Source organism: Brachyistius frenatus, unplaced genomic scaffold (assembly GCF_029030835.1).
Source record: "Brachyistius frenatus isolate BFR_SWC_R1_liver_20210118 unplaced genomic scaffold, ASM2903083v1 Contig_15, whole genome shotgun sequence".
Classification (NCBI taxonomy): domain Eukaryota; kingdom Metazoa; phylum Chordata; class Actinopteri; family Embiotocidae; genus Brachyistius; species Brachyistius frenatus.
Window position 1 is genome coordinate 2,090,530 of NW_027210614.1, and position 27,495 is coordinate 2,118,024.

General features: G+C 40.9%; 1 protein-coding gene across 1 annotated transcript; it reads left to right on the plus strand.

Annotated features, from left to right (window-relative positions):
- prtga (protogenin homolog a (Gallus gallus)) lies at positions 1 to 26,916 on the plus strand. Its single transcript, XM_069693400.1, has 19 exons — positions 1 to 70; positions 1,481 to 1,783; positions 10,263 to 10,407; positions 10,605 to 10,738; positions 11,054 to 11,350; positions 11,441 to 11,600; positions 11,987 to 12,234; positions 13,575 to 13,739; positions 14,730 to 15,035; positions 15,896 to 16,084; positions 20,988 to 21,083; positions 21,199 to 21,385; positions 22,215 to 22,342; positions 22,429 to 22,599; positions 24,408 to 24,587; positions 24,683 to 24,806; positions 24,914 to 25,055; positions 25,415 to 25,528; positions 25,867 to 26,916. The coding sequence occupies exons 1-19, from the start codon at positions 1 to 3 to the stop codon at positions 26,269 to 26,271; spliced, it is 3,564 nt and encodes a 1,187-aa protein (XP_069549501.1). The 3' UTR covers positions 26,272 to 26,916.
- Positions 26,917 to 27,495: the final 579 nt, after the last annotated feature.

Consider the following 27,495-nt stretch of genomic DNA (forward strand, 5'->3'; position numbering starts at 1 on the left):
ATGGCGCACGTCAAAAGGAGATTATATCAGCGTTTGCTGTTCTGTCTGGTCCTTTTTCTTCCAATATCAGGTAAGACGCGTGTTCATGTAAAGTTTGTTTGTGTTGGGAGTTAAAACACGTCGCGTATCACTGACGCCGTCTGTCAGCTGCACGAGAGGCTGCGCTGTGTGTGCGGACTTCAACAGGAGCTGAGCGCAGATATTTCATCAATATTTAATGAGACTGTGAAGTTTGTCTCGACTGACAATCAACTTTCGGGTCGCTTTCTCCGCTGACCTCGAAAGACAAATAAATTAGGCTTTATTACCTGATTAGCCTGTTTTCACGTGTTCATGTTTCAAATAAATGATATTTATTATTCGAAACAACACACATTGCTGAAGTATCGTGTGACTGAATGCGATATTGTCATTAAATTGTCCTGTTTAGCGAATTCAACGGTCAGTTAAACTTATCAGTTTTCCTTCAACTGTTCAGCTATTAGATTTGATATATATTAAATAAAGTAATACAATGTTTTTCTATAAGTAATTTCACTCACCGGCTCATTTAACCAGCTGCAACTGGTTAAACTGAGCTGAAATATTCTTACCAGCTTTTCTTCCTACATCCGTTTAACACTGATGAAGTCTCAGCTCGCTAAGTATAAAAAGTATTCTTAAAGTGTGTGGATATCTAAAAATGACTGAGGTATTTTTGATTGATGTCATATCGAAATGAAAAAAAAAAACTTTGACTAAATAGTTAGAGCAGATCAGAGGAAAGTATAATGATAGTATTTGTTCTGTTAGGTAAATCAAAGTATTTATAGCTACTGTGACTCTGTGATCTTCTCACCAGGATCAGAGCTGCAATGAAAGATCAGTTGTCAGTCCAACAAAAACAATTGCCACTAATAGAAAAATCAATACATGCTATATCAAATGCAGAGTTGGTCAAGGATAAATATTAGTAAAAGCAAAGATACATACTGTGGACTAACTTCATGTAATGTCTGTTGCTTTGATTTGGAGAAAAAAAAAAATAATATAGTATAGATGCTGGGAGTTCAGTATTAGGTGTCTGAGTAAACTAAAAGGACTTACAGGATAATATTTCACCTTCAACTGGAGACTTTATAGGCTTAAGTAAGTGGAGCAGAAAGACTTTATGATGCTACAGTGCCATTATTGTATTGGACAGTAGACCTCCTGCTGGCAGGCCTCCACGTCTCTTAAATGTCATATTTCAACAGTGTTTGTGTCCACAAACCCTGATAATTCCCTCCTGAAGGATTTTGAGCCACAGCCTTTCATAACTGTAATTAATGACGCCACAAAGAAAAGCACACCGGTTATTAACTGTGTGAATCACACTGCTTTGACTGGTGTGTGAATGTTTTCAAGTCTTTATTGGGCTCCTGACAGTTCCCCGCTGCTGATAACCACCTTCTCTTTTGGTGTGCTTCTCTGACTGTTTTCCTTGTCTCTCTTTCCACAGGTGTTTTATGCTTTAGTGAGTTATTTTTCCTCAAGGAGCCTGTTGATGTCACCATCATGCGGAAAGAAGCAGTTTTTTTTAACTGTCAGGCGCGTGGAGAGGCACCCATCGACGTCCGATGGCTCAAGAACGGAGTAAAAGTGGTGGAGAGTGAACGGGTGTACCTGCTCTCCAACGGCTCCCTTTATATTTCAGAGGTGGAGAGCAGAAGAGGAGACAAATCAGATGAAGGGTTCTATCAGTGCCTCGCTCAGAACCAGTATGGAGCAATCCTGAGCCAGAAAGCCCGTCTTACAATCGCAAGTGAGTATCATGCTGGAATCGCATTAGAAAGTGTGGCGGACATGTGATAAACTACTCTAATTATGTACAAAAGTTTTGTTTGCGTGGATGGTATTCAAATCTTGATGCATGAATTATCCAAAATATTTGTACTTCTACACGCATTTATTTTGTGTTGCTGCTGCTCAGTCTTGCATGCAAGGCAGCTTTGGTGATAGCAAGAAGAGGAGGACAAAGTCTTCAAAGTTAGAGCTTAGAAAAGGATGCTGCGTGGGAGGAGAAAATGCCCATTGGTGTGTTAATGAAGGAGCAGGACATTTGAAAGGTTAGGAGCTATCCAGGATACTGGCTCTCCTATGCTAAAGAGCAGATGACCCCTATTCACTGGCCCGGGCTTTCATGTTATTGCATCCTAATCGCTTGAGGAATTGTTCTTTTGGAATTCTTTCTCCCCCAGTGCTGTGTGAGTTGGCCTTGTATTTTAAGAGGGAGGTAGGGAAGCTTCAGGCAGTCGCTCTTTTGGGACCTTATATCCCCTCCTCTTACCAACAGGCCATGCATTTTGCTGTGCCACTTTCCAAGAATGCATGTTAACCATTTTACCCTGCCAGCAATGCATTCTCCTCCAAAATAAAACATGCATTCTTAACATTTTACGCAAGATGTTGAAATGTAATTTTATACTTTTAAGGGCAGAAAATAGCTGTTTTCATATCTTGTGCTATGATTTTGATCATCGTGGGATTGTGTTTAACTTTGCAGCCCATTCATCCTCTAATATGATGCTGATTTTGAGAAGATAAGGAAGAGTAGTTGAGAAACTTTATTTATTGTTCCTGAAGATGAACCCAAAGGATTTTCTCAATTGATAAGATGGAAATTGTCATAAATTCAGTGTTTATGTATAAAAGTAGTTTCCTTTGAGAACAGCAGCCATCACCTCCGTAGAAAGAGTAACAGGACTTTAAATATGGAGTGCTATTGATGAGAGTTACATAACAGTTGCAGTTTTGTTCAGCCAATTAACATTAATTATTTGGAAGCAGTACTTAACTACATGAAGTGCTCTCTGGTAGAGCTCACGGTCATAACTCAGATATTTTCTGGTACTTAAAGAGTACATATAGTTTTATTAATTGATTGAGTGGTTTACCTGCTTTACAGCTTGAAGTTAAGAGGCGATAAAGGCTGCCAGTAAGCTTTACTAGTTTGTTTTAAAACAGCACTTAGACCTTCTGGAAGGTCTATCTGGAAGCTCATAAAATTTTCACATACCTGAGAAATGCTCAGTTGAAGGACACAGAGGTAGCAATGGGGGTTGTTGCAAGTGGTGTGCACACACACACATACGCACACACACACCAATGTGAATTGCTGTTTCCCAGTACTGTGACCTTACCCTGAGTGTCTAGATGACCAAACTTTATTGCAGACCTGACCAGGTCAGTAGGGATTGGAGGCTTTGCACACAATTGTTTTCTGCCTCACTACTCTAGTGAAAGACTGAAAAGCTTTTCACTCTTTTTGTCAACGTTGCCTCCCGTGCTCACAAAAGAAAAAGGTTTCCTTTGAGTCAATTGTTTGTCCTGAAATCAGTGGACAGAGCCGCCGGACCGGGTCACCACAACAAGGCTAATTACATTAATTGTTAAAGTTAAAGATTAGTGAGTCGACATTTTGATTGAAAAGTCAGGGTGGCAGTGTTCATTATTCAACACCACTGTCTCGTATGATCTGCCCAATGCATAGAAGTCTGCATCAGACAGTGTGTGGTCATTTGGTTTTTAATGTAAGTTAACTGGAGAAATGTTGTTTATTGTTTTGGTATTGTGTCCTGAGGTCTTTGTTATTTGCTCAGTTTTAAGGTTAACAGTACAATATGTGATGAGCCTCTGCACCTCATTTCCAGAGCCAGTTAGATACGCCTCTTAATCATTGTGACATTGCCTCTGTCTCAGGTGCAGGAGTTACACTCCTTTGGAGTTTTTTAATCTTTTGCTCATATGCTGAAGCTGTGGACCTGCAAGCTGTTGTTTCAGTAATATGGGGGTGATGGAGGGTAACCTTAAACATTGGGTGCTAAAACACAAAGGTGAGATCAGATTTGGTCTCGATAGAAGTAATGTGACACCTGAGACTCATCGTGTGACTTTTGTCAATAGACTTCAGATTGATGTGAATTTTCGTTGAGAGATTGCCTCCTGAGTTGGCGCCCTTTTATTGGCTTGTAAATGTAAACACATACATAAGGCATGAAAATAGAGGAACATTTCTCAAGTATAGCTCATTTGTCAAACCCATATTGGTGTCAATTGGATGAAAATGATGCAACTTAAATCCAGATGTGTAGATCTGCTGCCATCTAGATAGTTTCAGTTCTGTTGATAGTGAAAATCACAGACCAGTATGTAATGGTAATGCTCCGTTTTACACAGATATTATTGATGCAGTACGAAGTGAAATCTTGGGAGACATCTGCAGACATACTATTAATTTCAGGAACAGTTTAAATTGACGACACTTTGGCACTGTGTTGGAAGATAACCTACTGCTGGCCTTACTTGCACCATAACTGTGTTAAATAACAGTGTGTGACACAGCTGATCAGTGAACTGTATTATAACTGTAAGAAGTTTTATCTTGCATTACCTTCAAAAAGTTCCTAGTCACTCAGATATTGTTGGTACCGATCCAGTAGCAGTACTCTCTTTTTCCTAAATTATTTGAATTATTTGTAACACAAAGGCAGGTTGTTGGCAGCCCGCCATGACTGAATGAATATAACTGATAGCAGAAACACTCGATTTGATAATAACAGTGACAAAGGAACTGTTAAATGTGGGTCTGATACATTATGGCCAATATATCTGCTCAATGTGGTTGGTGTCAACATACCAGATCAGTGCATCCCCACTCTGTCATCCAGTAGAAATAGGAAGAACATGACAAAAAACTAAATATTAAGTCTACTTCTAAAGTCGAATGCATGCAACTATGATATGAAGCTTCTTAAACTATAAAATACTGTGGCTGTCCAGCAAAACCTGTGTCAGTGCATCACAATTATATATTATAGAGTCCAGTTTTGCTGGTCATTCTTACAAATGGAGGTGTCACAGTTCAAGAAATATATATTTACATGAAATCTTATACTGGGTATTATTCACTTTGTTTGTGTTGAAAGCTGATAGCACAAGGAGCTTTAAAGGAGGTATTTGAAGGAGGTGCTGCAGTTTGACGCTCAAAGTTTATTTTACCTCTCTGGTGTGTCCACAGGCAGTGAGGTCAGGACAGCATTATTTTGAGTTGCTAAGGAATGCCTCGGTCTTACACTGGCTGGGCACAATTAGAACCCCCAAAAAGACGAAAGCAAACCTTGCACAGTGTGAACTGCAATGTGAATGAATGAAATGCCCTTAAGTGAGACAACTCAACGCCTGGAATCTTGTTTTTCTACTCTGCTGGATACGAAAGGTTACCATGGTTCCCCTGAACGGCAGGCTCAGAGGTCAAAGGTTTCTTTAAACTGCTCAATAGATGGAGGGCAGTGAGACAAAGAAGAGGATTTAAATCTTCCCTACAATAATTCCTGATGCTCATCTAGTTTTATAAATTGCCTTAAAATCACCAGTGGATCTACGTTTGTTTTCACGAGCACCTTTCTCTCTCTCCTATCTGTTTTATAACAACACGTTTTATTTTGTTTAACTGCCATCATGTTTTTCCAATATGCCACATCAAAGGATAAAAGTGCTGTTAAAGCCAGAATGTAGGTATTTACAGATTGACTATTTTTCAACTCTGGGCTCTGATACGGAGATTAAAGACAATGAAGCCAGTGTCTGTGAGTGGAGGGTTGCTCTTGAGTGATTGGAAAACTTTGTGGCAGAGATAAGGATTTGGAGGAGAGGGCTAAATGCTCTTTCCAGCACTGCTCCCCCACCGCCCGTTCGGTGCTTTGAGAGGTCACACAGCTCATGGGAATAGTTCTTTGTTTAGCCAGGCCAGTGGTCACTTGACTGTCCTGCAGCCTGTCTAAGCAGCAGCACATCTGCCAGCCAGCTAGTGATTGATTTGTGGGCCTTCCCAGCTTTGCATTCTTCTTCTTTCTTATCAGCCCTCTTTTTTTTTTTCTCACAGCTTTTTATTAATGTTCAATGGGGTCATTGAACATTGCAAAGGGCTCATCATTCAATTAAATAGAGGTGTTTTTTTAGTAGGACTGGTGACATGAGCAAATGTTAAAAAAAAAAATAGCTTATTTTGTTATATGTAATGCAGAACACTGCAGTTTACGGGAATCAGACCCACATATATGTAAACGTTTGAGGGCTGTTTATGTGATTCAGTGAAGGTCCCAGATTTCATGGACCTACTGATGGTCATCAATTCAGCATGCAGCCTGCAAGATCAGGATAGGATGATTAATTTGAATGTCTCCCCTAAATGATTGGCCCCTGGAGGGGTGGGGGGGTCATTATTGCCATCCACATAGTTGAGCAACTGAACACTGAACTGAGCGATTGAAGTGGACATACTTTCATGGATTGTTGATGACAACATTTCTGGCTTTAGGATTTGGCAGAATGACTTTGAATATGTTTTCTCAGATTTGAAAAACAGAGCCTCTCCTCGTTCTACATTGTCACGATGATGTCTTGTTTTGGCACTTCAGTTTCAGTAACAGTGTTTATTTGAAACAGAAGATATTCTCCTATCACTTAAATTCTTGGTAGAAAGTCATACAGGAATATTGTTTCGAAAGGGATGTGTAATGTGCTTTGGTGCATAAAAAGAAATCTGCAAGTTTAGTCTTTAGTAGAACTACGAGTTCACATGCAGTTAAAGTATGTGCTGTGTTGTATTGTGCTGAGAAACTTAACAGTAACCAGAGGAGAGAAGGCTGAACTAATTCCTGACATTTGTAGAGGAACCTTTGTTTGGGCCTGACCTGTCCACTGACCTTTGGTTTGTTGAACTGCTTGCATCAGAAGACCCATCTGCTGCAAGCTATACTGTGGCAAATATAGCTTTACCTCTGGTTCAGTTTGGACTGCAGGGTGAACATACTTTGATAAACCAGAAACATTGGATATTGCTGGCTCATGCCATGAGTTGTAATGTTGTAATCATGCTGATACTTACCTCACCTTTCCTGTCTGATAGAAAGAGAGATGCTGTCCAATCTAGCTGCATTTAATGTCTTGCAGCAGCTGGACTTTGCGTATTGTTTTATTTGTTGTAGGCGCAACAACTGGCAGATGTCACTGTACAGCAGTGAAGGATGTTATTACAAAACATCACAGCTGGAGAAAATGATTTCTTTGCAGTTTGTGTGGCAGCGGTAAGCAGCAGGGCTGGTTTGGGGCGGTCAAATAGGACTCGGCCTGAGTTGGGTGCTAGCCAGGATTTGTGGAGGTCAGAGGTGAGAGGTGAGATTGCGAGGAAGGGCAGATGGTCGGAAATGTTTCTTCAAGCTTTTGGGGAATAGGCTGAGGTATTTGTTCTGTGTTTGAGTAAGGAGAGAGGCCAACATGTTATGCCAAAGGTTTCCTGTTGTATGTCCTTCGGTATATATTAAAGGAAATAGCAAAAACTTGTATGTGAAGGTAAAAACTTCACTTCCATTTTCCTTTGGCAAAACACAAATAATAGAAGGCTGAATGAGTAAATGTATGTAATTAAATAAAGAGATCAATATGTTTGTCTTGATAATACCATCCACACATAAGATGCCCCTCAGCAAACATCATCGCTCAAAATAAAAGGTCAGCCTATTTTCAGCTCGGCGGGCTCCCACCAGTGTGTGACAAACCCAAGCAGTTATAGGTTTTCCACCTTGTCGTAGTGGTTTATCAATAATCAACGATTATCCTGGTGTTTGTCAAACAAGGTTCACGTGAGTGAATGAAAAGACAAAGTAGAGAAGCAAAGAATCAGTGCAGCCCGGCGGCACATTAATGGCACTTTTGTGAGATGCTACATTAACACAGGAGTGGTGAGAGAGGGCGTGTGCACGTGCGTGTGCACGTATGTGTGCGCGTGCGAGTGTGAGTGTGAAAGGCGGTTTGAGTGCCTCTCCCTACTTCTGTCTTCACATCAAACCACCACAGTGGAGCTAAGGAAGCAACAGCTCAAGACTAATTTGATTAAATGTGTCCTTTGCAAGGAGATTGGATCCTGACAACAGTTTGCTTTTTGTCCAACAAGAATGGTGTCTGGAAAACAGCAGTGTCGTAAACATCATCCACGCATTTCATAATTTGATTCAAAGGTCCATCCAGTCCCTCATATCAGGTCCTATAACGGCTCTATGACTCGAAATAGCCCCAGTAGCCATTGTACCATTTAGTTTAACAGTTATATGAATAAAAGAATTATAATTTAGTAATTAGAAACACAAATAAATCTTAATCATTTTTATCCCAGGGACCAAAACTGTCTTGCCTCTCCACCACAAATGTTAGCTTGATTTGGAGGCAAGCTGCTGTCAAACGTGTGAAAGTCATAATTCACTGAATGTGTTTTTTCTTTTTTGGCAGTCTGAGCTCTCCTGCTGTTTGGCACCATAACACCTGGCAACACCGCTTACACACAGTCATTCATCATTCCCCTCATACACATTACTCTGTGTTTATTGCAGTACAGGGATTTCCTGTAAAGTTTTCTCGAAAGCAGAGGTTACCACGGCAATATGTCCTTTCTGGAAAAACATAGCATTAAGGATTTTGGAACTCTAAGTCAGGACTAAGAAATACAGTTGGCAATTTGCATGGCAGACATTCATGTATTGTTTTGTTTTTAGTTGTTTCCCTGTTGGTTTCACAAGGTTCTCACTATTTTCTCTCAAACATTTGACAAAATAAAGGGTTTGTTTCCCGATTAGTTGCTCACTCAGAAAATAGTTCATTTGTTTTTCATTTATCCACATAAACTCACCTTTGTGGGTTCCATGCAGCATCTCCAAAAGATTGTTGCAGAATATAACCATCTTGGATAGTTTTTTATGCTTTTTGCACTGAATACCTGACAGACATGGTTTCAACTTGATGTGCTGCTTCCTGCTCCTTTGTGTTTGCTTCTTTGGTGTGTTGATGGCTCACTGCAGCAGGAGAAGCTCTGGGTGTGTGCGCAGAGGTTAAAGAGCACCACAGTGTGTTTGTTTATCCGTTACTTGAGAGGAGATAGTTTCATCTTGAAAGCAGGCAGGAGAATTGCATCTTCAAAACAGACCAGCTGAAATTACAAAAATAACGTAATTGTATTGAATACAAAGTTATATAACTTTGTGGTTGTGGTCCATTGTAAAAATCCTTGCAGTCGATTGATCGGTCCATCTCCGTGCTATTGATCATTTGATATATTTACATAGTTAAAAGTTGTCATGCTGTGAGGCTGACTGTTCTCTCTATCACCAACAGCAGTGCAAATGATTTATTTTAACAAGTGACTGACCCCAGGCCTCTGCTGCTTTTTGAGAAGAAGGGGACGATACAGCTGTGGATGACCTTAATGTCTTTGAGGACTTTTATGAGTCCGGGTGAACTACTGTCAAAGAGATCATTTACTAACAAAAATGGCTTAAACAGGTTCAATCATTATAAAATGCATACACTTGTGCGGTTGTATAAAAGTCCTTATTTTAATTCACGTTGGGTCCCATTTGCTAGTTGCTCAACTGGTGGTTGACAACAGCTCAGTTTCAGGGAAACTCTATCCACACAGGATGTAGCTATTCCACTCCAGCCATCACCTTCCTGCAGCCCTCAGTATGTCTGTAGCTTTAGGTAATAGGCATCTCTGTTTTCTGACATCCACTGGATCTGACTGAGATGGATGCACGTCTGAAATAAATCACTTTGTTTGGAAAGAGAGATTGGTGTCATTTGTAAAAAAGAGATTTTATCTGTAAGAAATAATCATTCTTTCCACATATTGTTTGTATTAATGACAATTGTATGGTGCAAATATTGATAGTGGTTAGGGTCCTCAATCATATTGTGTTTAACTGACTTTGTGGGCAGATGTATTGGACTTTTGACTTATTTGCTTTGATTGGCGTGGGCTTGTACTGTAGTTTAATGTCAAAGCAAGATTTGACACAACTCTGTGAAATTCAACAGCTGCTTTCATAACAAGGAAACACCTGAAGGGAGTTTCCTGTGACTTTATCTTAAAAGGACTACATTCCCCTCTTATTGCCTTTTGGTGCAACCTCAATGTGGGGCTGAAAGAGTTACAACTAAAATGAGGTTATTCTCCCCTATTATTCGTTTTAGAGATTTTTGCAATTGTGACAGATTTTTTTTTTTTTGATGAACTGATCAAGTTGTAAGACGTTAACCAACTATTCACTGGGTAAGATGCATCATTCTGACATTTCATGAAATAAAGGAAATAAAATGCTATTAAACAATCAAAGTGGGAAATAATTGGTTTTGACACTAACAATACAAACCATTAAATCCCTTTGTATGACCCTCATTCTGTTTTGCTTCAGGTATCTCTTCTTTTGCAATCCAGCCAACATCTATAGTGGTGACTGAAGGCTCAGTTGCCAGGTTTTCCTGTAAAGTCGCTGCACACCCTCCTCCCATCATCACTTGGGAGTTCAATCGGGTCACATTACCCCTCGCCACTGAAAGGTATGCATTCTGTTGTTTTCACTTTAACTTCATGGTATTCATTTACATTCTTACCGGACAGATTTTTCAAAGAAGTACTTGAAAGATAATCTGTAATGATTCTCCGTATTGTCAGTCATGTGTTATTTAACATGTAATGTCTCCATATTACAAGAGATAAAAGCTTCACCGTATCTGTGTATGTCTCTGTCCTCCAGAATCACAGTCCTCACCAGTGGTGTTCTTCAGATCCATGGAGTGCAGCGAGCAGATGCTGGAAATTACCGCTGCATCGCCACCAACATTGCCAGCCGCCGCCGAAGCACGGAGGCCACCCTCACTGTCACCCCAGGTGTGTCAACCAGCTCTCGTTTTACAACGGCATTGTGTATCAACACATAGCTTTGTAGTGAAATGTCCACCACAAAAGAGGCCCTGTGTTCGCTCTAGATGGCCATCCACATCTAGTTAAAAGTGATAAGTGATGGGATAGGTGAACGGTATCAAAGTAGGTTAATTAGTCTGTGTCTTTGAAGCAGTTGTAGACTGGTCAATAGTTTGTTGGAAAAATAAATGTATTCACTGAAGGTGCACTGCAGACAGCACGTTGAGTCGCTACTTCACATCAAACCACATGCACTAAAGCTGCCTTCCTCTCCCTCCGCAGCACGCAGCCCCCAGCTGCCCCAAAGACCACACATCATCGCCGGGCCACAGAACATTTCAGTGTTACTTCACCAGAGTGCCACCCTAGAGTGCATGGCCACAGGGAATCCCCGACCCATCATCTCCTGGAGCCGAGCAGACAGCAAGTCTATTGATGTTTACAACACCAAAGTGCTGGGAAATGGCAACCTCATTATCACAGACATCAAGCCCCAGCAAGGAGGAGTGTATATGTGCAGAGCCACCACACCCGGCACACGGAACTATACTGTCGCTTTGGCTAACGTCACTGTCCTCGGTAAAAACAGTACACAGTAGTTTGGTGGTATATGTTTTTATTTTATATAAATGATTTATAATTCAAAATGTTGATGTTGCTCTTCTAAAGCACCTCCTTCCTTGGTGGAGTGGCCGGAGAGCCTGACACGTCCACGTGCTGGCACCGCCCGCTTTGTGTGCCACGCTGAAGGAGCTCCAACGCCTCAGATCACTTGGCTCAAGAACGGAGAAAAAGTTCACTCCAATGGTCGAATCAAGATGTATCACAGGTATGTTTCTCCTCGGCTCATTTAAATATGTGATCCTTGTGATCCTGTTCCTTTCTTCTCAGAAATGTCAAATGTATTTGCTTCATGAGCACAGACATAATGACCAGAAGCCCTAACTCCTTTAACCATGAGACACTCATTTAACAGTCGTTGACTAATTTAAAACAATTAAAATAAATAATTCATGACAGGTTACACAGTCAAAAGGAAACTGAATAATTCACAGCGGTGCAAATGGGATTTTAGTTGGTTCGCCTATACTTTGCTGCTGCTCCTTATTCAACTGTCAGAGCTTGTTAATGTAATTATTGAATGACTACACCCTAGAAAAAGGGCCTCGGGAAGCAACGATATGGGTGCATATTCTATCTGTGTGTGTCTCCCAGCAAATTGGTCATCAACCAGATCATCCCTGAGGATGATGCCATCTATCAGTGCCAGGCAGAGAACGAGCAGGGATCGGTCCTCACCATGGCGAGACTCATTGTGGTGATGTCAGAGGACCGACCGAGCGCGCCCAGGAATATCCGAGCTGACACGGTGTCGAGCTCTGCCATCCTTCTGGCCTGGGAGAGACCTCTGTATAATTCGGACAAAGTTATTGCTTACTCTGTGCACTACATGAAGGCTGAAGGTGAGTGGGCTGTTTGTCTTTTTGTCACGCAAAAGCAATGTTTTCTTAATGGGAATGAAACTGTTAGTAAATCAAGATCTTTTATGTTCATGGCATTTACAGCGTCAGGAAATACCACTTAAGGAACCCTTATTTGCAGCTTCCTGTCTTAAAGATTTAATATTGGAGCAACCCCTGTGTAATCAAGGCTGTCTTGTTTCGTCAAAGAAAGCAGGTCCCCCAAATGAAGCAGAACAACAGCTCTTTCTTGAGAAACGGGAGTAGCCATCAGAACCGTAGTCCTGTGGAGTTTCAAGATGCAGGGTCCCTTCCTTTGGCTGATAAAATGCAGGATGTGGACAATACCGTTCACAAAAAGCACAAGGGTTGTAGTGTGGCAGCAGAAAAGCCTTAAAGCCTTTCAGCTTTCCTGGGAACTCTTGCTATTGACAACAAGAGTCACATTCAAACAAAGCAACATTTCAGGAAAATGCTCAGCCTCTACATTCAAGCACTGCACTTCATTATAATGCCACTGACTTCCACTGGGGAGGTATAATGTATAGAATTCAACCAGGAAAAAAGGAACACCTGCTGGATTTTGTTGGGGATAAAGAGGTAAAAAAAAAAAAAAAAAAAGGAACAAGCTGAACAATTTCTCTCTGTTTTATTCTCTAATAACTGGCATCTGTCAGGGATTTTCTGCACTTGATGTAGATTTCATGAAACAATGTCCTTGGACGTAGTCAAAGAGTATAGCTGTTCATTAACAATGACAAAGTATCAGGCAGTGTGCTCTGCACCTGAGGTTGTTGATAGAGAGGCTTGGCACTAAATGCAGGCTCTACTGAAAGGAAGAACTAATTAGCCCGTGATGGAGTGTCCAAAAGTGTGTATTGTGTGAGGCAAGGAGAGGGTGTAAATTGGACAGGAAGGCAAGCTTTGTCATACTTTTCAGAGAGGCTTGCTGAAGTATTCAGACTGTGGAGAATGTTTTTTTTGTTTACTCTGAAGTACCTTGTTTACCAGGTCAGAAATTAGACCAGGTTATTATTACAACATTTTGTTTTACAGCAACTACATAAACAATAACCTTATTTTTTTCAAACATTTTTTGTGGACTGGATGATTGGTAGGATTGAAATATTCTGCTTTTTATTTTTTTTTTTAAAACCTGCATTCCTCTTGAAATGTAAATGTTATGTTATTTACCGAAGCACATGTGAAAAATCCCAAGACAGGACAGACTGCTTTTTTGAAAAAAAAAAAAAAAAAATTCCCCATTCAGGAGTGCTGTCAACTTAATGTGATTGGAAATTCAAGTTTTTTCAACACATTTCATGATCTTGTCATTTGTCCAGGATTAAACAATGAGGAATATCAAGTGGTAATCGGAAACGATACAACTCGCTACATTATTGATGATCTGGAGCCAGCTCTCAACTACACCTTCTACGTGGTGGCCTACATGCCCATGGGAGCCAGTCGCATGTCGGACTACGTGATCCAATACACACTTGAGGACGGTGAGGCCTAAAGCCAGAGAAAATCTTAATTGATGAAATCCTTCTCACAGTGAACACACAATCAGGAACAAGTCATACATCAGTGACACGGCGGATGTTTATAATTTATATTACATAGACTTCTGTACAGGCAGGGTAAGTCTGAGGTAACCGTAATATTTTAATATTAGTAAATTATAAAAATGTCTGTCACAGATTTTCAATTGAATATATGACTCAAAAACATGATGTGTGACTGTATCATATACTGATACTAGTTTTTTTTTGAGGTGGCCTCCACCACAAACTGAAGCCTCCACTGCTTGTTTTTTTACAAGCAGTTTTATGGTCAGTTTGCGTTGGGATGAGTAATATGAAAAAGTCATTGCACATACAGTATAATATTATATCACAATCTGGACACAAATTGTGTTATTGCAAAATGTGATGAAAAACTGTTTATTGATTGAGCCAGCCAGTCTGTTTTGATAATTCATCAAAATGATACAAAATCAAATGCTGCCATAAAACATCATCCTCATCATTGATTTGTAATATTGCCCACAACCAGAAATATTAATGGGATTCTTTTACATCTTGCTAATTTGATTGAATCCAATTTTACTGGTGGTAATAGCAAGAGTAGTTTAATACCACAGGTCTCACAGTAGTCGCGGCACCACGCACTTCTTGAACAGCTGCTTTGTTAGCAGTACATCAGAACAGTTGGTGTTTTATCTGTGCAGCCAAACAAAGTCAGTCAATGTTTGGCCTTTATCCATCATGGCATAAGTCGCCACAGTCTTTAGTTATGCAGGTCATGCTGAACATTGTGTTTTTTCCAAACCTTGAGATATAATAGCTATTTGAGGCATCATGTTTTACTGTTGTCTTCGGGGTGGGGATGGGTTTTATTTTATCGTGCATAATCAGGTGAGGTGATCATTTGAGTTTTACTGCATGACGAAGGACTTATGTTGCACTTAACGTCCCCGTTCTGTCGGTCCACAGTTCCCCTCCGTGCCCCGGAGCTCAGCCTCACCAGCCACAGCCCCACAGACATCCAGGTGTCTTGGCAGCGTCTTCCAGACAAGCTGAGTCGAGGCCACGTCTCCGGCTACCGCTTGTCCTATCGCACCAGTTCTGAGAGTGCAGTGTCACATATTGAACTACCTGGAGAAAAACAAAAACATCTTCTGGAAAACCTGCAGCCTGACACCATCTACCTCCTACGTATTGTTGCTGCCACCAGCGTAGGGTGGGGCGAGCAGTCTGCCTGGACATCTCACCGCACTCCAAAAGCATCGAGTGCTCGAGGTACAACATTTTAAGGAATTTTTCCTCATAATTTCTGATATAGCAGCATGTAACCACAAAGGTGATGTAAAAAAAATTGTCTCATCGAAAAAAATATTCTCAACAACACGGAGGAAGTTGAGCCAAACAGCTGAATTATCACTGCGCTCCTTAGGTCAGAGACAGAAAAGAGCTTGCTCTAATAATCTTGTTAAGGCATTGCGTTTGTTACTCTGTGACCTTTGCCCTGCACTGTCAGTAACATTGGAAGGGCTTCAGTCATGGGTCATAAAGGGAGTGGGGAAGCGTATATGGCTGTTTAGAGCTACATCTGAAGCTTTTAGGCGGGGGAGGGAAGGATGCGTTTTTCCTGCCCATCTCTGTTACCCTCAGTCTCCAATTTAAACTCAGACGGGGGTCTTCTATTGGCAGATTTCATTCCCCTCATTCCTAAAATGAAAATGTGTGAAATGGCTGCCCTGACTGTTGTGGGGTTTTCTCCAATCTGTATTGAGTGTGAAACAGCTGGTGAGGCACCGTATGGTGGATTTACTTTTCAAAAGAAAACCTTGTTAGGAACGTTCTCTGCCCGTTATGTAAACAACTGGAGACAGCTTTCCAGTTTTCTAAGAACAAGTCCCTATTTTCTGAAAACTTTGGTGACATGGTATTCATAGCCGAACAGTGTCTTTGAACTCGTGTTTATTTTTGAAATATTAAGATAGTTTAGCACAGGATGAAAATGAAAAGAAGGTCAGCAGCATATTAGTGTGTGTTAATTGAGCACATTAACCTTTCTTGTTTCAGTGTGCGATTGTACACTTTCTTGTAATATTATCATAGAAATATAAATGTTTTTCTGGCTCTTTTTCTTTCTGCAGTTCCTCTGGCTCCAGAGCTGCATTTGGAGCCTTCAAACTGCACCACTATTCTGGCGCGCTGGCAGTTGGCACCCAGAAACTCTGTCAGTGTGCAAGGCTACAAGCTCTTCTACCACGAGGAGAGCCAGCCTGAGAACATCCCGGTTAAGCTGCACGCCTCCGATAATACACACACCATCGGAGGCCTCGGTGAGTTTTGCTTCAGGTTACCATCTGCCAGCCCGTAGCTGATATGGAGGTCATTTTACTGTATTTTCACGGTCTTCTTGTGAAAACCAACAGGGGACGAAGTTTTCATATTTACACTGCAATTACCTAAACTGATAAGATTTTGAGGCGTTTTGCTGCATAGATGTACATCTTGAGGAAAAACTGATTTTATGGTGACAACTAACAACAGTAATACAGCAACATGTTGGGATTTGAGAATTCACACACGTGTCTACGTATGTCGCAAAGATTATTTAATGAAATTTGAATGCATCTTCATAGTAAACACATTTACTCAAACTCACAAAGTGAAATAGTTTGCAGTGGGAAAATTTGAATGAAACCAGCTGTAGGATCTATTGACAGTCAAGCATATGAGTGATAAATTGGCTTAAGTCTTGTCATGTGTGAGGCAGAGGTTCATTAGGCGTGGAACAGAACAGCTCCACATCCCACTTCCATGACCTCCCAACCTCTGCATAGGATTTCAGTGTGTGGCTTTTCCACGGCTGTTGGATGGTGTTTGGGCCCATATCACAGCTTTCCTGGCCCTAAGGTCAGATTGATTTTGCCCTTTTTTTTTTTGAGAGGGGAAAGAGGGCTCAGGCCAGTGCACTGGACAACTGGCCATCTGTGGCCAGAGGGGGTCAACCAGGTGGTCAGCAGCTGACTTGTAAATCAGGAGGCTCGGTGCTTGAATGAGATCAGAAAGAAAGAAAGAAAGAAAGAAAGAAAGAAAGAAAGAAAGAAAGAAAGAAAGAAAGAAAGAAAGAAAGAAAGAAAGAAAGAAAGAAAGAAAGAAAGGAAGACGATGAGGCACTCTAAATTACTGTAGGTGTTAACTCAGACTGCTGCAGGCATTTAGGTATTTACATCACTAAACACTACTACTGTTAATACTAGTGCTGCTACATACCTGCTATTAAACCAACTACTCATCTTTCTACTGATAAGATTTACACTAATACGAAGGAAATGTAATGCTGATGAACTTACATAACTACTACTACTACTGAGTCATACCTGAGGGGTACTACAGTAATATCTAAGGATGGTGGTCCCATATATTCAGTCTAATTTGGAATTTTTTTATATATATATATATATATATATATATATTATTTGAATTTATTGTAATTATGCTCCTATTGGTGTCTATTAATAAGCTGAAGTTTGCAGTTTCCATAATTCAAAGTTATTTTACTCATGATCCTGTCTTGCTCTGAATATTGAACAAATGTTCTGGGAAGACGAGCAAGCTGCAGTCTCTCGGCAATAACAGCAAAATCCAAAAATATAGCTTGAGCTGGATAAAAAAAGAATGATCTTTTTGTTCCTCTTTGCTAAAAGAGCTTTGCAGGGCTGTGTTTCAAAGAGGGGAAAGCTGTTTTGTGGAGGCTGATTTATCGTGTGTTTTATGACTGCTTTGAGCAGTGTTGCTGGAGGAGCATTAACATCAAAGCCTCTCATTGTGTTTGGCTTTGAGAGCCACAAAGATAGTTTATTGACCACGACTTGAAGGAAATGCAGCATCTGACCAACTGAGCTGTAGGCCAAACAATGAACATGTCTTCTGAGCTCACTATCTTTCAGTTCTGAGTTTTATCTCTCATACATTAGCTGCTGCTCTGTGCATTGGGGGAGAGGTGTAAATTGAAGTATCTCACCTCCTGCGTGGCAACATATCCCGCGGCAGAGAAAACATCGTTTTGCTTTAAAGAATCTGACCTATGTAGCATTAATGCTTTTTCCCAGATCTTTCTAAGATCTTACTTTTTGATATAATTAGAATATTTTTTTCTATATTATTATAAACTATTAGTATAGCATAGTTCATAAAACATTAAGATTTTAAATGCCATTGGTACTGAATTTTAAAAAGGTATAGTACAAGAAACAGTGAAGAGGTATACAGATTTAGAGGCGATGTAAATATACGATATGTAAAAAGAGGTAATAATGTGTCGCAATGATAGAACCTGCGCTGACAGTAGCACACATGGAGTGATAAACTCAATGAACTCACTTTTTAATGTTAATTATAAAGCAAGTTCTGCTGTTTTCATCTGGCCATACCAGACCAACTAAGGCTGTGAAAGTAAAACCCCAGAGGATGGGGAATTGACCAAGGTTATAAATTTCACTTTTAATTTGTAAAAGGGAGAATGTATTATTTCATCTTTCAGAAGTTACTCTCACTTTAAAAGTGAAAACTTGGATGGTAATTTGTTCCACAGGTGTGGTGCAGAGTAAATTCTCTTCATATCCCCTAACGTCTTATTGCTGTGAATACATTTTATGAGTCTGAGATAAATTATTAGATTTTTTTAGATTATGAAGAAAAGCTTTGATTGCCTCACATATTTTGTTATTTACTGAAAATTGTTCTCAGAAAATATTGACAGATAGTAAGGCTGATACAAATAAGCTGCAAACCTGAACCGAAAGAGCTTTGGTTTATTCATACTATTTCTTCTACTGTAACTGCTACATGTTTTTAATGAGCAGAGCAGGGCACGTTACCTTTCCTCAAATGTGTATTCTCTGCTTGACCCACGAGAAGTAAATGTACTCGTAGTCGAGGCTTGAATACCGCTCATACCTGTTGGCACCAGACAATGCTGTGTGCACAACTGGAGATTTATATCACAGCTGGAGATCATGTTGCATCTTGTCCGCCGCTTTTATTAAACACGACACGAGCGTGTTTGAAAACTACATCAAAACAGCCCTCGTTTAAAAAGTTATTTGGTGCTTACCCTGCTTGGGTGTCAGTATGTGTTGATTTGTGTGAGTAAGGCCAAAAGAGAGTGGAGTGGTGGGAGGGATGATAGATGCTGGTGTGAGGGTTCATGCAGGAGTTGACATTTATGGCCCCCGTTCAGGCCTGGCTTGCAGTGGCCTGGGGGGCCTTTCGCAACAGAACAAAACTTCAGAGCCCAACGGGAACGACATTATAGCTGTAAAAAAGAAAAAAGGGTGAGGTGACCACAAATGGCTCGAATATGCCCTTTAATACAAAAGTAAAGCCGTAGATCCCAATGGGAAAGAAAGGAAAAGGTCTTCACAAGGACTTCTAAAGCAGAGTGCAGACAATAAAGTGTAGCATTTCAGCCACGTTTATATTTTATAACTCAAGTTGATAGTATTGTTGAGAGCCTGCTTCACTGGCCCAAAAACAAACCTGTCTGCTGAGTTTTCTCTTATCAGGACACTGACACCATTTAATTTTGACTCTCTGGTTCCCTGTTTTTCCACTCACTTCCTCTGCTTGACCCTCCCCCTTCAGAGAGAACCGCAACCCCTCCTTTTGCAGGATTTAGCTTGCCCAGATTCCATGTCAAAGGTCATGGCCCAGATGTCACAGCTTCCCCCCTCTCATAGCTCCTCTCTCGCATAATTACGCCTGCTCCATTGTATTGTGGGTCTGGGTGGAGGTACACACTAAATGCCTGCTCCTCTTTAGAGATGGACACTGAGGCTTAAGAAACTGCACAGAAACTCTGGAAAACAAAATGGACATTGTAAACACCGAAAGTTTAGAAATTCTGTTTGTATTCAGCCCTTGTAGTAACAAATATCTGGCACTTCTTTTTCATTCAGATTATCTCCCTTGACATTTATTTCCTCCGCCCAAAGTCTAGCAACTCCTGATACAGTTTATATTTGCTGATGAGTGGGTTGTTGTTGTTGTTTTTTTTTACTCTTAATTGTCTTTGCAAATAACTATTGAGATGTAGGATTCCTTGTGCGAAAGAAGAGGCTCATCTCATATTCCACACCAGTGACTCCAGATTCTTTCAGAGTTTTATCTCTGCCTGACCTGCTGGCCTTGGTGTGGCTCCAGTGAAACTCTTCAGGGCTGGATGGGGGTGCCAGTAGTTTAGCTCCACCCCTCCTAAACTTTGCAACCACTGTGGACACAAATTTGTCTCCTGTGGTCTCCCTTTTTTCTCTCACACTGCATTTGAAGTGAGTTTGTTTTTTGTATGACACACAGGTCTTCTACGATATTGATATAGAGTCAGGTTTGCCTTGTGCCATGATTTTCATGAACACAAAAACAATGTGATAACTTTCACATCAGAAAATACTTTATTTCATGTTGTCTACAAACATGATGTTCATCTTAAAAACCATGTGTCCTCACAGGACTGTGACCAGGCATTGAGCCACATTAATTAGAGAGGCTGTGGATCACGCCACATTTCTTGACTGTCTGTAGGAGTCAACAGATATGACTCACAGTATCGATATTGTATGCAACATTTAAATTGGAACGTGATCATTATTCTTTGAAAGGGAGATTTGGTCAGATGGCTATTGTTCAGGAAAGGGTCTTCAAGGTCACTGAGGCCCACAACTGCTGTTGACCATCAGCAGTGTCCCTCCCAGGGGAGTTTGTTTCTATTTAACCCCCAGATTCAGGACCCGAGTAGAGGTGGCCGCTGACCACAGACCAGTAGGCCTGACTGGGGCCGGAGAAAGGGCTTTCTTATTTGCAATCAAAAGACTCGGGGTGACAGGGTGATAGATGATGGAGCTCTTCTGTTCTGCTGCCCTGAGTGCTGTTGAAACTGACCAAAGGACTCAGAGCACCCAGCATCTGTCGCACTGCCTCACCTTTCGTTCCCACCACACCATTAAACTAGAAAACCTCAGTGACCCCACACCCACGCAGTCCAGCTTTCTTTCATATAGCACCTCTGCTTCCCATAGGCTGTAGGACCCGCACTGTCATCTGGCACAGTGTTATGGCCAATGTTGAATAATTACGTTGATTGTAAAGTGACCGTGAACATAAATCTCTATTTATGTTAAAGTCCACACTGGAGGAATGTGTTAATTCACACATTTTGTTTCTCTTTTTTTCTTGATAAAGACCCAAGGAAGAAGTACCACGTTAAGCTTCTGGCTTATAATGTTATTGGAGATGGGTACCAAGCAGACCAGACTGTCAGCACCCCTGGATGTGTCTGTAAGTCCCACAGTCTACAGGAAAATAACATTTTCAGGGTATTTTCAGGCATGATGGTGCCTTGTATTTTACGCCAAAGTGGGAAAAATAACATTATTTTGAATGTACCCGTCAGCTGTTCGAGATCGCCTGGTGCCCCCTCCACCTCCTCCACACAATGTGTACGCCAAGATCAACAGTTCGACCTCCGTGTTTCTGCACTGGAGCCGACCAGCCTTCACCGCCAGCCATGCAGTCAACTACACCGTCCGCTGCAATCCAGTAGGCCTGCAGAACGCCTCCCTGGTGCTCTACCTGCAGACGTAAGAATATCTTTCATGTATCATAATATATATATATATATATATATAATATCAACTTCAACTTTACATTTCAGGCTTCTTTCATTTTTTTATTTTTTCACTTATGGCTTGAACTCCATGAGCTAGACATCACTCACGTATTATGACCCTTCAAATGTCTTATATGTGTGCAAGTAACGAACATATTTTTTTCTGTTTACCTGAGGAACTGTAATATTATTTACTGCAGCTTGAATAGATCTCTGGAAACTACTGTTTTTTGATGTTCTGTCTAAAGAGGCTTTCATGGAAAGTGAAGCCAGATTTTGTACACACGTAAACATTGTGTCACTCACTGTTTGATGGCTTGGTTTACGTTAACACTATGTTATTAACAAAAGTTTGACACTTCAGCAGCAGTTGTTATCATCACGTACTCTTAGTTAACACTTCATCAACAAGATGAATACTTTTGTCACACTTGCTGGGGAAAGTTTCCATGTCTCCAGTATCTTTGTTGTGTCTTTCCTCCCACTGACAGCACAGCTCCATATCACCACCTGTTGGTCATTTTGAAAGGGCCAGCCTCTCCAATTAAACTGATATCACAAACTGGTATCACCAGTGACCACATCATAATATTTCAAAAGTGACAAGCCGGTGACATTTCTTTTGTGTTTTTTTTCTTGCCACTGAGCATTTCATTTTATCTGTGTGACCTGCTTAATCAACACCTCCACAAATTACACTGAACATACATCTGGATCGATCGGTCCTCCTCCAAGCGCAATGGGATACATGTTTTGAATTCCTTAGTTCTTTAATCATCGGTCATGTCTTAATTCTGCAGGAATGAGCAGAGCCTCCTGGTGCGAGATCTGGAGCCCAACACCAGGTATGAATTTGCCATTCGCCTTCATATTGACCAGCTGTCCAGCCCTTGGAGCCCTGTGGTCTATCGGAGTACTTTCCCTGAAGGTGAGCACAAAAACATTTCAGTATCACTTATTGTTGTTGCATTAACATTCACCCACAGTTTTAATAACTATGCGTTCCTCTCCCAGCTCCCATGCGAGCCCCGTCCAACGTCAAAGTCAGTCTGATTGAGGAAGACACGGCGCTCGTTTCATGGAAGCTTCCAGATGAACCCAATGTGGCAGTGACACATTACACTATCCTGTACGCATCTAGAAACGCCTGGATAGCGGGGGAATGGCAAGTGCTGCAAAGAGAAGGTAAGGAGAAGAGTGGAAGGAGTGGATAGATAAAGAGGCGATACAGGTGTGCAGTGGAGGGGGGAGGGGGGCGGGGGGGACACACAAAGCCTTCACCCTGTCTCAGACAAAGGAAATCAGTAACTCATTTCATCCTGTTATCCGTGTCTCGTTTTATTGTGGCCTCGGAACAGGTTTAGCTTATTGCTTTTGTCTTACTGATAAAACACCAGTTTTGAAGTTTTATGTGATGACAACAAAGACTTCGATTTAACACAAAGATAAAAAATTTTTTTACCACATCTATAAATAAACACAGTCTGCATCTCTCTTCGTATTTGGTCCAAAATGCATGTTAAGTCATCCCACAGACATTTTCTTTATCTATTTTAGTTACGCATGTTTAAATATTTTTCATAATAGCGAAACTTATTGAAATAGTCAACATATCGACTTTCTGTATTGTGTAATTCCCCACAGTCTTTAGTTACCCTATACACTGTTTTTTAAACTGTTTTAAAAAACAGTTTAAATGTAAAGTTTACTGCAGGACTTTTTGTGTACATCAGAACGTGTACTGTCGAGCATAATTCCCAGTTTTCTAAGAATATTTTAGTAAAATGAAGAAAAGCACATTATTACAGTTAATTAGTTGGCTGGTAGAGAGTTTTGTCTTTGCAGGGTGAATTCACACTTTAATTATTGTGTTGTCAGTGGTTAATGCAGAAGGAAGGAAAGTTCATGTGGGGTAATTCACAAGATCAAAATATCAGCATGTACAAAATGTTGAGACTTACGATGTCTTTTCTCTCCAACCCCCCAAAAAAAGCTTCTCAGTAGTGAGCTTCGGTATAAAGCTGTTGTTGTATCTGTATCTTGTGAGGCAGCAGAGGTGTTTTTACAAGCAGATGACCTCAGGAAAAGGCACACAATTCTGGCAAAGGGGTCAAAAGGGAAGCTGTTCACAAAGCCCCTCCAGCTCAGACCAGCCCCCTATTACCTCAAACTGAGCAGCATCCCCCCTTCTGCCCCTGCTGGGACCCCAGTGGTGTGGAGAGTGGGTGGTACTTGTTAAGGGAATGTGTATAGCTCTGATCCTCTGACCCCTGGCTCTTCCTCTCTGAAGCCCCTCTCACGTAGCACCTCTCATGTGGATTGTTTTTAATGTTTGTCTTTCACTGCACCACAAAGTCCTGTCCCTCACAGGTCAGCTCCACATTTGAACATTAAAGAAATGGTTCAACATTTTAAGAAAATATGCTCATATATGTTTGTTGCTTTTGGCAGTTTGTTGTTTCTACACTTCAGTCTATGGTTTGAACATGTGAACTTTAGAGGTGTTAGAGGACAGAGAGCCAGGCGAGATGTTTCCCTGTGTTTCTAGGCTGCGGTGGTATAAGTGGTATTAGCAAATAACGGGGATTTCCTAAAATGTCTGTTCTCTAAATATTTCCACTAAATGCCGTTAAATAACCGTCTGTAGTATTTAATCAAATCTTTCTAGGATCTTAAATGTCTCCAGACAGTTTCTAACTCAATTCCCTGATATTATATCACGAATGAATGCAACGTTTTTAATGTTTTTGAGTTTTCTCATTGATTGATTTGTTTGTTTGTTTGTTTTTAAAAAAAAGTACATTCAATTTATCAATGTTCTTAATCTGTCCAATTATCATTCAATACAGTTCGTCATGGTTTGTAAATATCAGATAAAACGTACACTTTGCTGATTTGATGGTTAAACACCAGTAAAGAAGGTTAAAAATGATTAAAAAATAAATCAAACCTTTCTCAGCAGTGTATTCATAAAAGGTTAAATCTCATAACAGGGAGCATCACCATGGCGCTACTGGAGAACCTGAAGCCCGGCCAGGTTTACCTGGTGAAAGTCTCTGCATCCAACAGCATGGGCGATGGACCGTTTTCTCATGCGGTGGAGCTGACGGTACGAGCAGATCTCTCCACTGGTCACGATGTCCGACTCTCCCATGGCTCCACGCACTCCACAAGTCAGTGACATCAACATCATGCTAACAGGTCACATGAGATCGTTTGATTGTGAATAAAATATGATAATCACACATGTTGCCCTGATACTTCACAGCCTTTTCTAATGGCTTCTACCACCTGGACCAAAAGTCGATGACAGGTATCAGTGTGGGAGTCTGCATCGCTCTCATCTGCATCGTCATCTGCGCCTTCATCATTGTCTGCAGAGGCAAAAACAGGTACTGACTATCCTCTGAACACGGCGAGCACGGGGCTCACTGTTGTCCTAATATCCCAGTTTCCACGAGCGTTGTGACTCTCGTGACGTTGTGTCTGTGTCCTCCAGGAAATTTTCAACTGTTAAAACGTACAGAGAGGGAGTGAGCACATCTGCCGCAGCTGCCGGACATCTGGATTCTGAGGGACAAGCAGAGAACACTGATGTGACCGTGCCGATGATAAGTCAAAGCCATTTCGTTGATGCCAAGGTACAGCACGCCACATGGTGACAAACGTCCCTGAAAAACTTTGGGATGTTGTTTAGAAAATGTTTGGACATTTGTTAAGTATTATTCAACTCATGTGGAATGAGAAATTATCAAATATATAATTATTCTTATTTGATAAGGACACTCTTTCCAAAAATCCATCATAATAACAAAAATGCTGCTTTGCAATTGAATATTGTTTGAAAAAATTGTGCAGAACACTGATATAATGAGAACTGCTTGAAATGTGGTTGCAATAGTAGTAAAACTACTGTATCTATTTCAATCACCTTTATTTTAGAGTTTACAGTCATTTCAGACTTTAGATATGTTAAAAACATGATTTATTTTTTTTGTAGGGTGGCTCAAATCTCGTCATCAATTCTCTTGGCCCTATCCAGCCCAGCACTGAGAAGAAAAGGAAATGTTTTTTCTTCAGCAGTAATGTAAAAAAGGACAGTAATACTGTGCAGGTAAGATTTAAAGACCTCTCACTGAATTATCATTAGCTTTATAGATTTAAAACGACTCTCTTTTATTGAACCTGATGACCAGGCATCTCAGCCATGGCACCAAATTCGACCATAACTATTTATAGACTACATTACTTGATTAATGGTGTTGGTTACAGACTGGAACAAAACATTTATTTTTAAAATTATTTCTGAAGCTCTCAGTTTGGATGATTTTATGTGAAGGCAGAATAATATATCTCTTTTTGCTCATGATATTAAGATTTAAAAAAAAAAAGAAAAAAAAAAGAATCATGAATATTAAGACTAACTGGAAAAACACTTTCTCTGCGCTGCAGAATGTGAGACATGGTGTCGCCTCCTACCATACGGGCACCACCGTGTTGACCTACGAGGACGAGTTGTCAACTTCTCCAAACCAGCCCACCACCTTGCAGGCTCTGCTCGGGCGTCCCGGTGACACGGAAGGATCCTCCAACAGCGAGGGCAGCCACGAAACTGGAGACTCAGGACGCTACTCTCACGATGAGACGGAGTTGAGCAACCTGTCCTCTGGTCCCAACAGCCGCCCACCGTCTCTGACAGTCGAGCACAGCGGAGGCTCTGACTGCAGTGGACCTGCTGAAGAGCTGAATGAGCTGTCGGAGGACAGTCAGACTGGCCTGAAGGGGACGCAGTCTGTTGATCCCAGCTGCTGTCATCATGAAGCCCAGAGCAGTTCTCCGTCTGCACTTTCTGTCTAAGACATGTCTGTGAGTTTGTCTGTGTGACTGTGTGTGTCTGTGTGTGAGTGTGCATGCCAGGGTGTGAAGACAGTGGTATACTGAAGTAGAAAAACAGTTTGAGCAGGTCACAGGAACGATTTCGGGGATAGTTAAACCTTCAGACATACACTCAATCACTTACCGGTGGAAAGTTAGAGGACAAGGTTAATACTAAGACTGCAGCTTGTTTGCTTACCTTACAAAACAGAGTACATCAGTCCCATAAAATCCACCCGCCTGCACCTATGAAGCTCACTAATGAACATGTTATTTTTCATTTTTGAAAGGTTTAGGTGTAAAACCAACTTGTGGATTTATGGGGGTTATGTACTGTGCTTAGCTAAGCTCATTGGCTGCTGGATGCAGCTTCACAGGTAACTGACAAAGTTGAGAGCAATAAAAATCTTCTCAACCAGCGTTCTACCAAAAAGAGAAACAAGTGCCCAAAATGTTGAACTAGTCCTTTAATTATGTTTATGCAACCAGGGAAAACAGCAATTCATTCACATAAACCTGCTGAAGTGATTTTCTGTTGCAAGTACACTGCAGGGCTGAATGTCTGTGTGAGAGTAGTGTGAGAGAGAGAGAAAGAGAGAGAGAGAAAGAGAGAGAAAGAGAGAGAGAGAGAGAAGAGAGAGAGAGAGAGAGAGAGAGAGAGAGAGAGAGAGAGAGAAAGAGAGAGTGAGAGAGAGAGAGAGGTGAAAAGAAGTTCCAACACAACGATCAGGAAGCCAACAAACGCCTTTGCTAGTATAAAATGTTGGCAGGAATTTTATTTCTTTTACTTCTTTCTCTTTCTTTCAATGAATGTCTTTTTTGATTTTCTCTTTATTTGTGTGTATATTTTTGCCAAAAAAAAATCTCACCCACCATGAATGTTTAAAAAAAGTCGAGATTGTCACAAAAGGTGACATTTCTGATGTTATTTAAGAGAGTTTATCACTGGAGCGAAAGGGAAGCGCGAGTCCTTTTTGTTGATTATCTACCTCGGTTTGCCTCTGGGTAAACTTTCCACTGTGTATTTAATAACTACTTATACCTATGTTATGTGATGGGCTGCTTCAGTCACATTACAGTTTATACTTCCTGATGACTTTTTTTTCCAATCGTCATCCCATTTTGTCTTTGTCTTTCGCCGTGTTCTGATTTACTGGACAGTAAGGGCGCTGCAGCTCTCTCCTCTCGCTCCACCTGTTGTGTGGA

Coding starts and splice junctions, on each gene's coding strand:
- prtga (XM_069693400.1), top strand. CDS start 1: ATGGCGCACGTCAAAAGGAGATTATATCAGCGTTTGCTGTTCTGTCTG. Junction 1,784..10,262: donor AGCCCGTCTTACAATCGCAA/GTGAGTATCATG, acceptor GTTTTGCTTCAG/GTATCTCTTCTTTTGCAATC. Junction 12,235..13,574: donor GCACTACATGAAGGCTGAAG/GTGAGTGGGCTG, acceptor TCATTTGTCCAG/GATTAAACAATGAGGAATAT.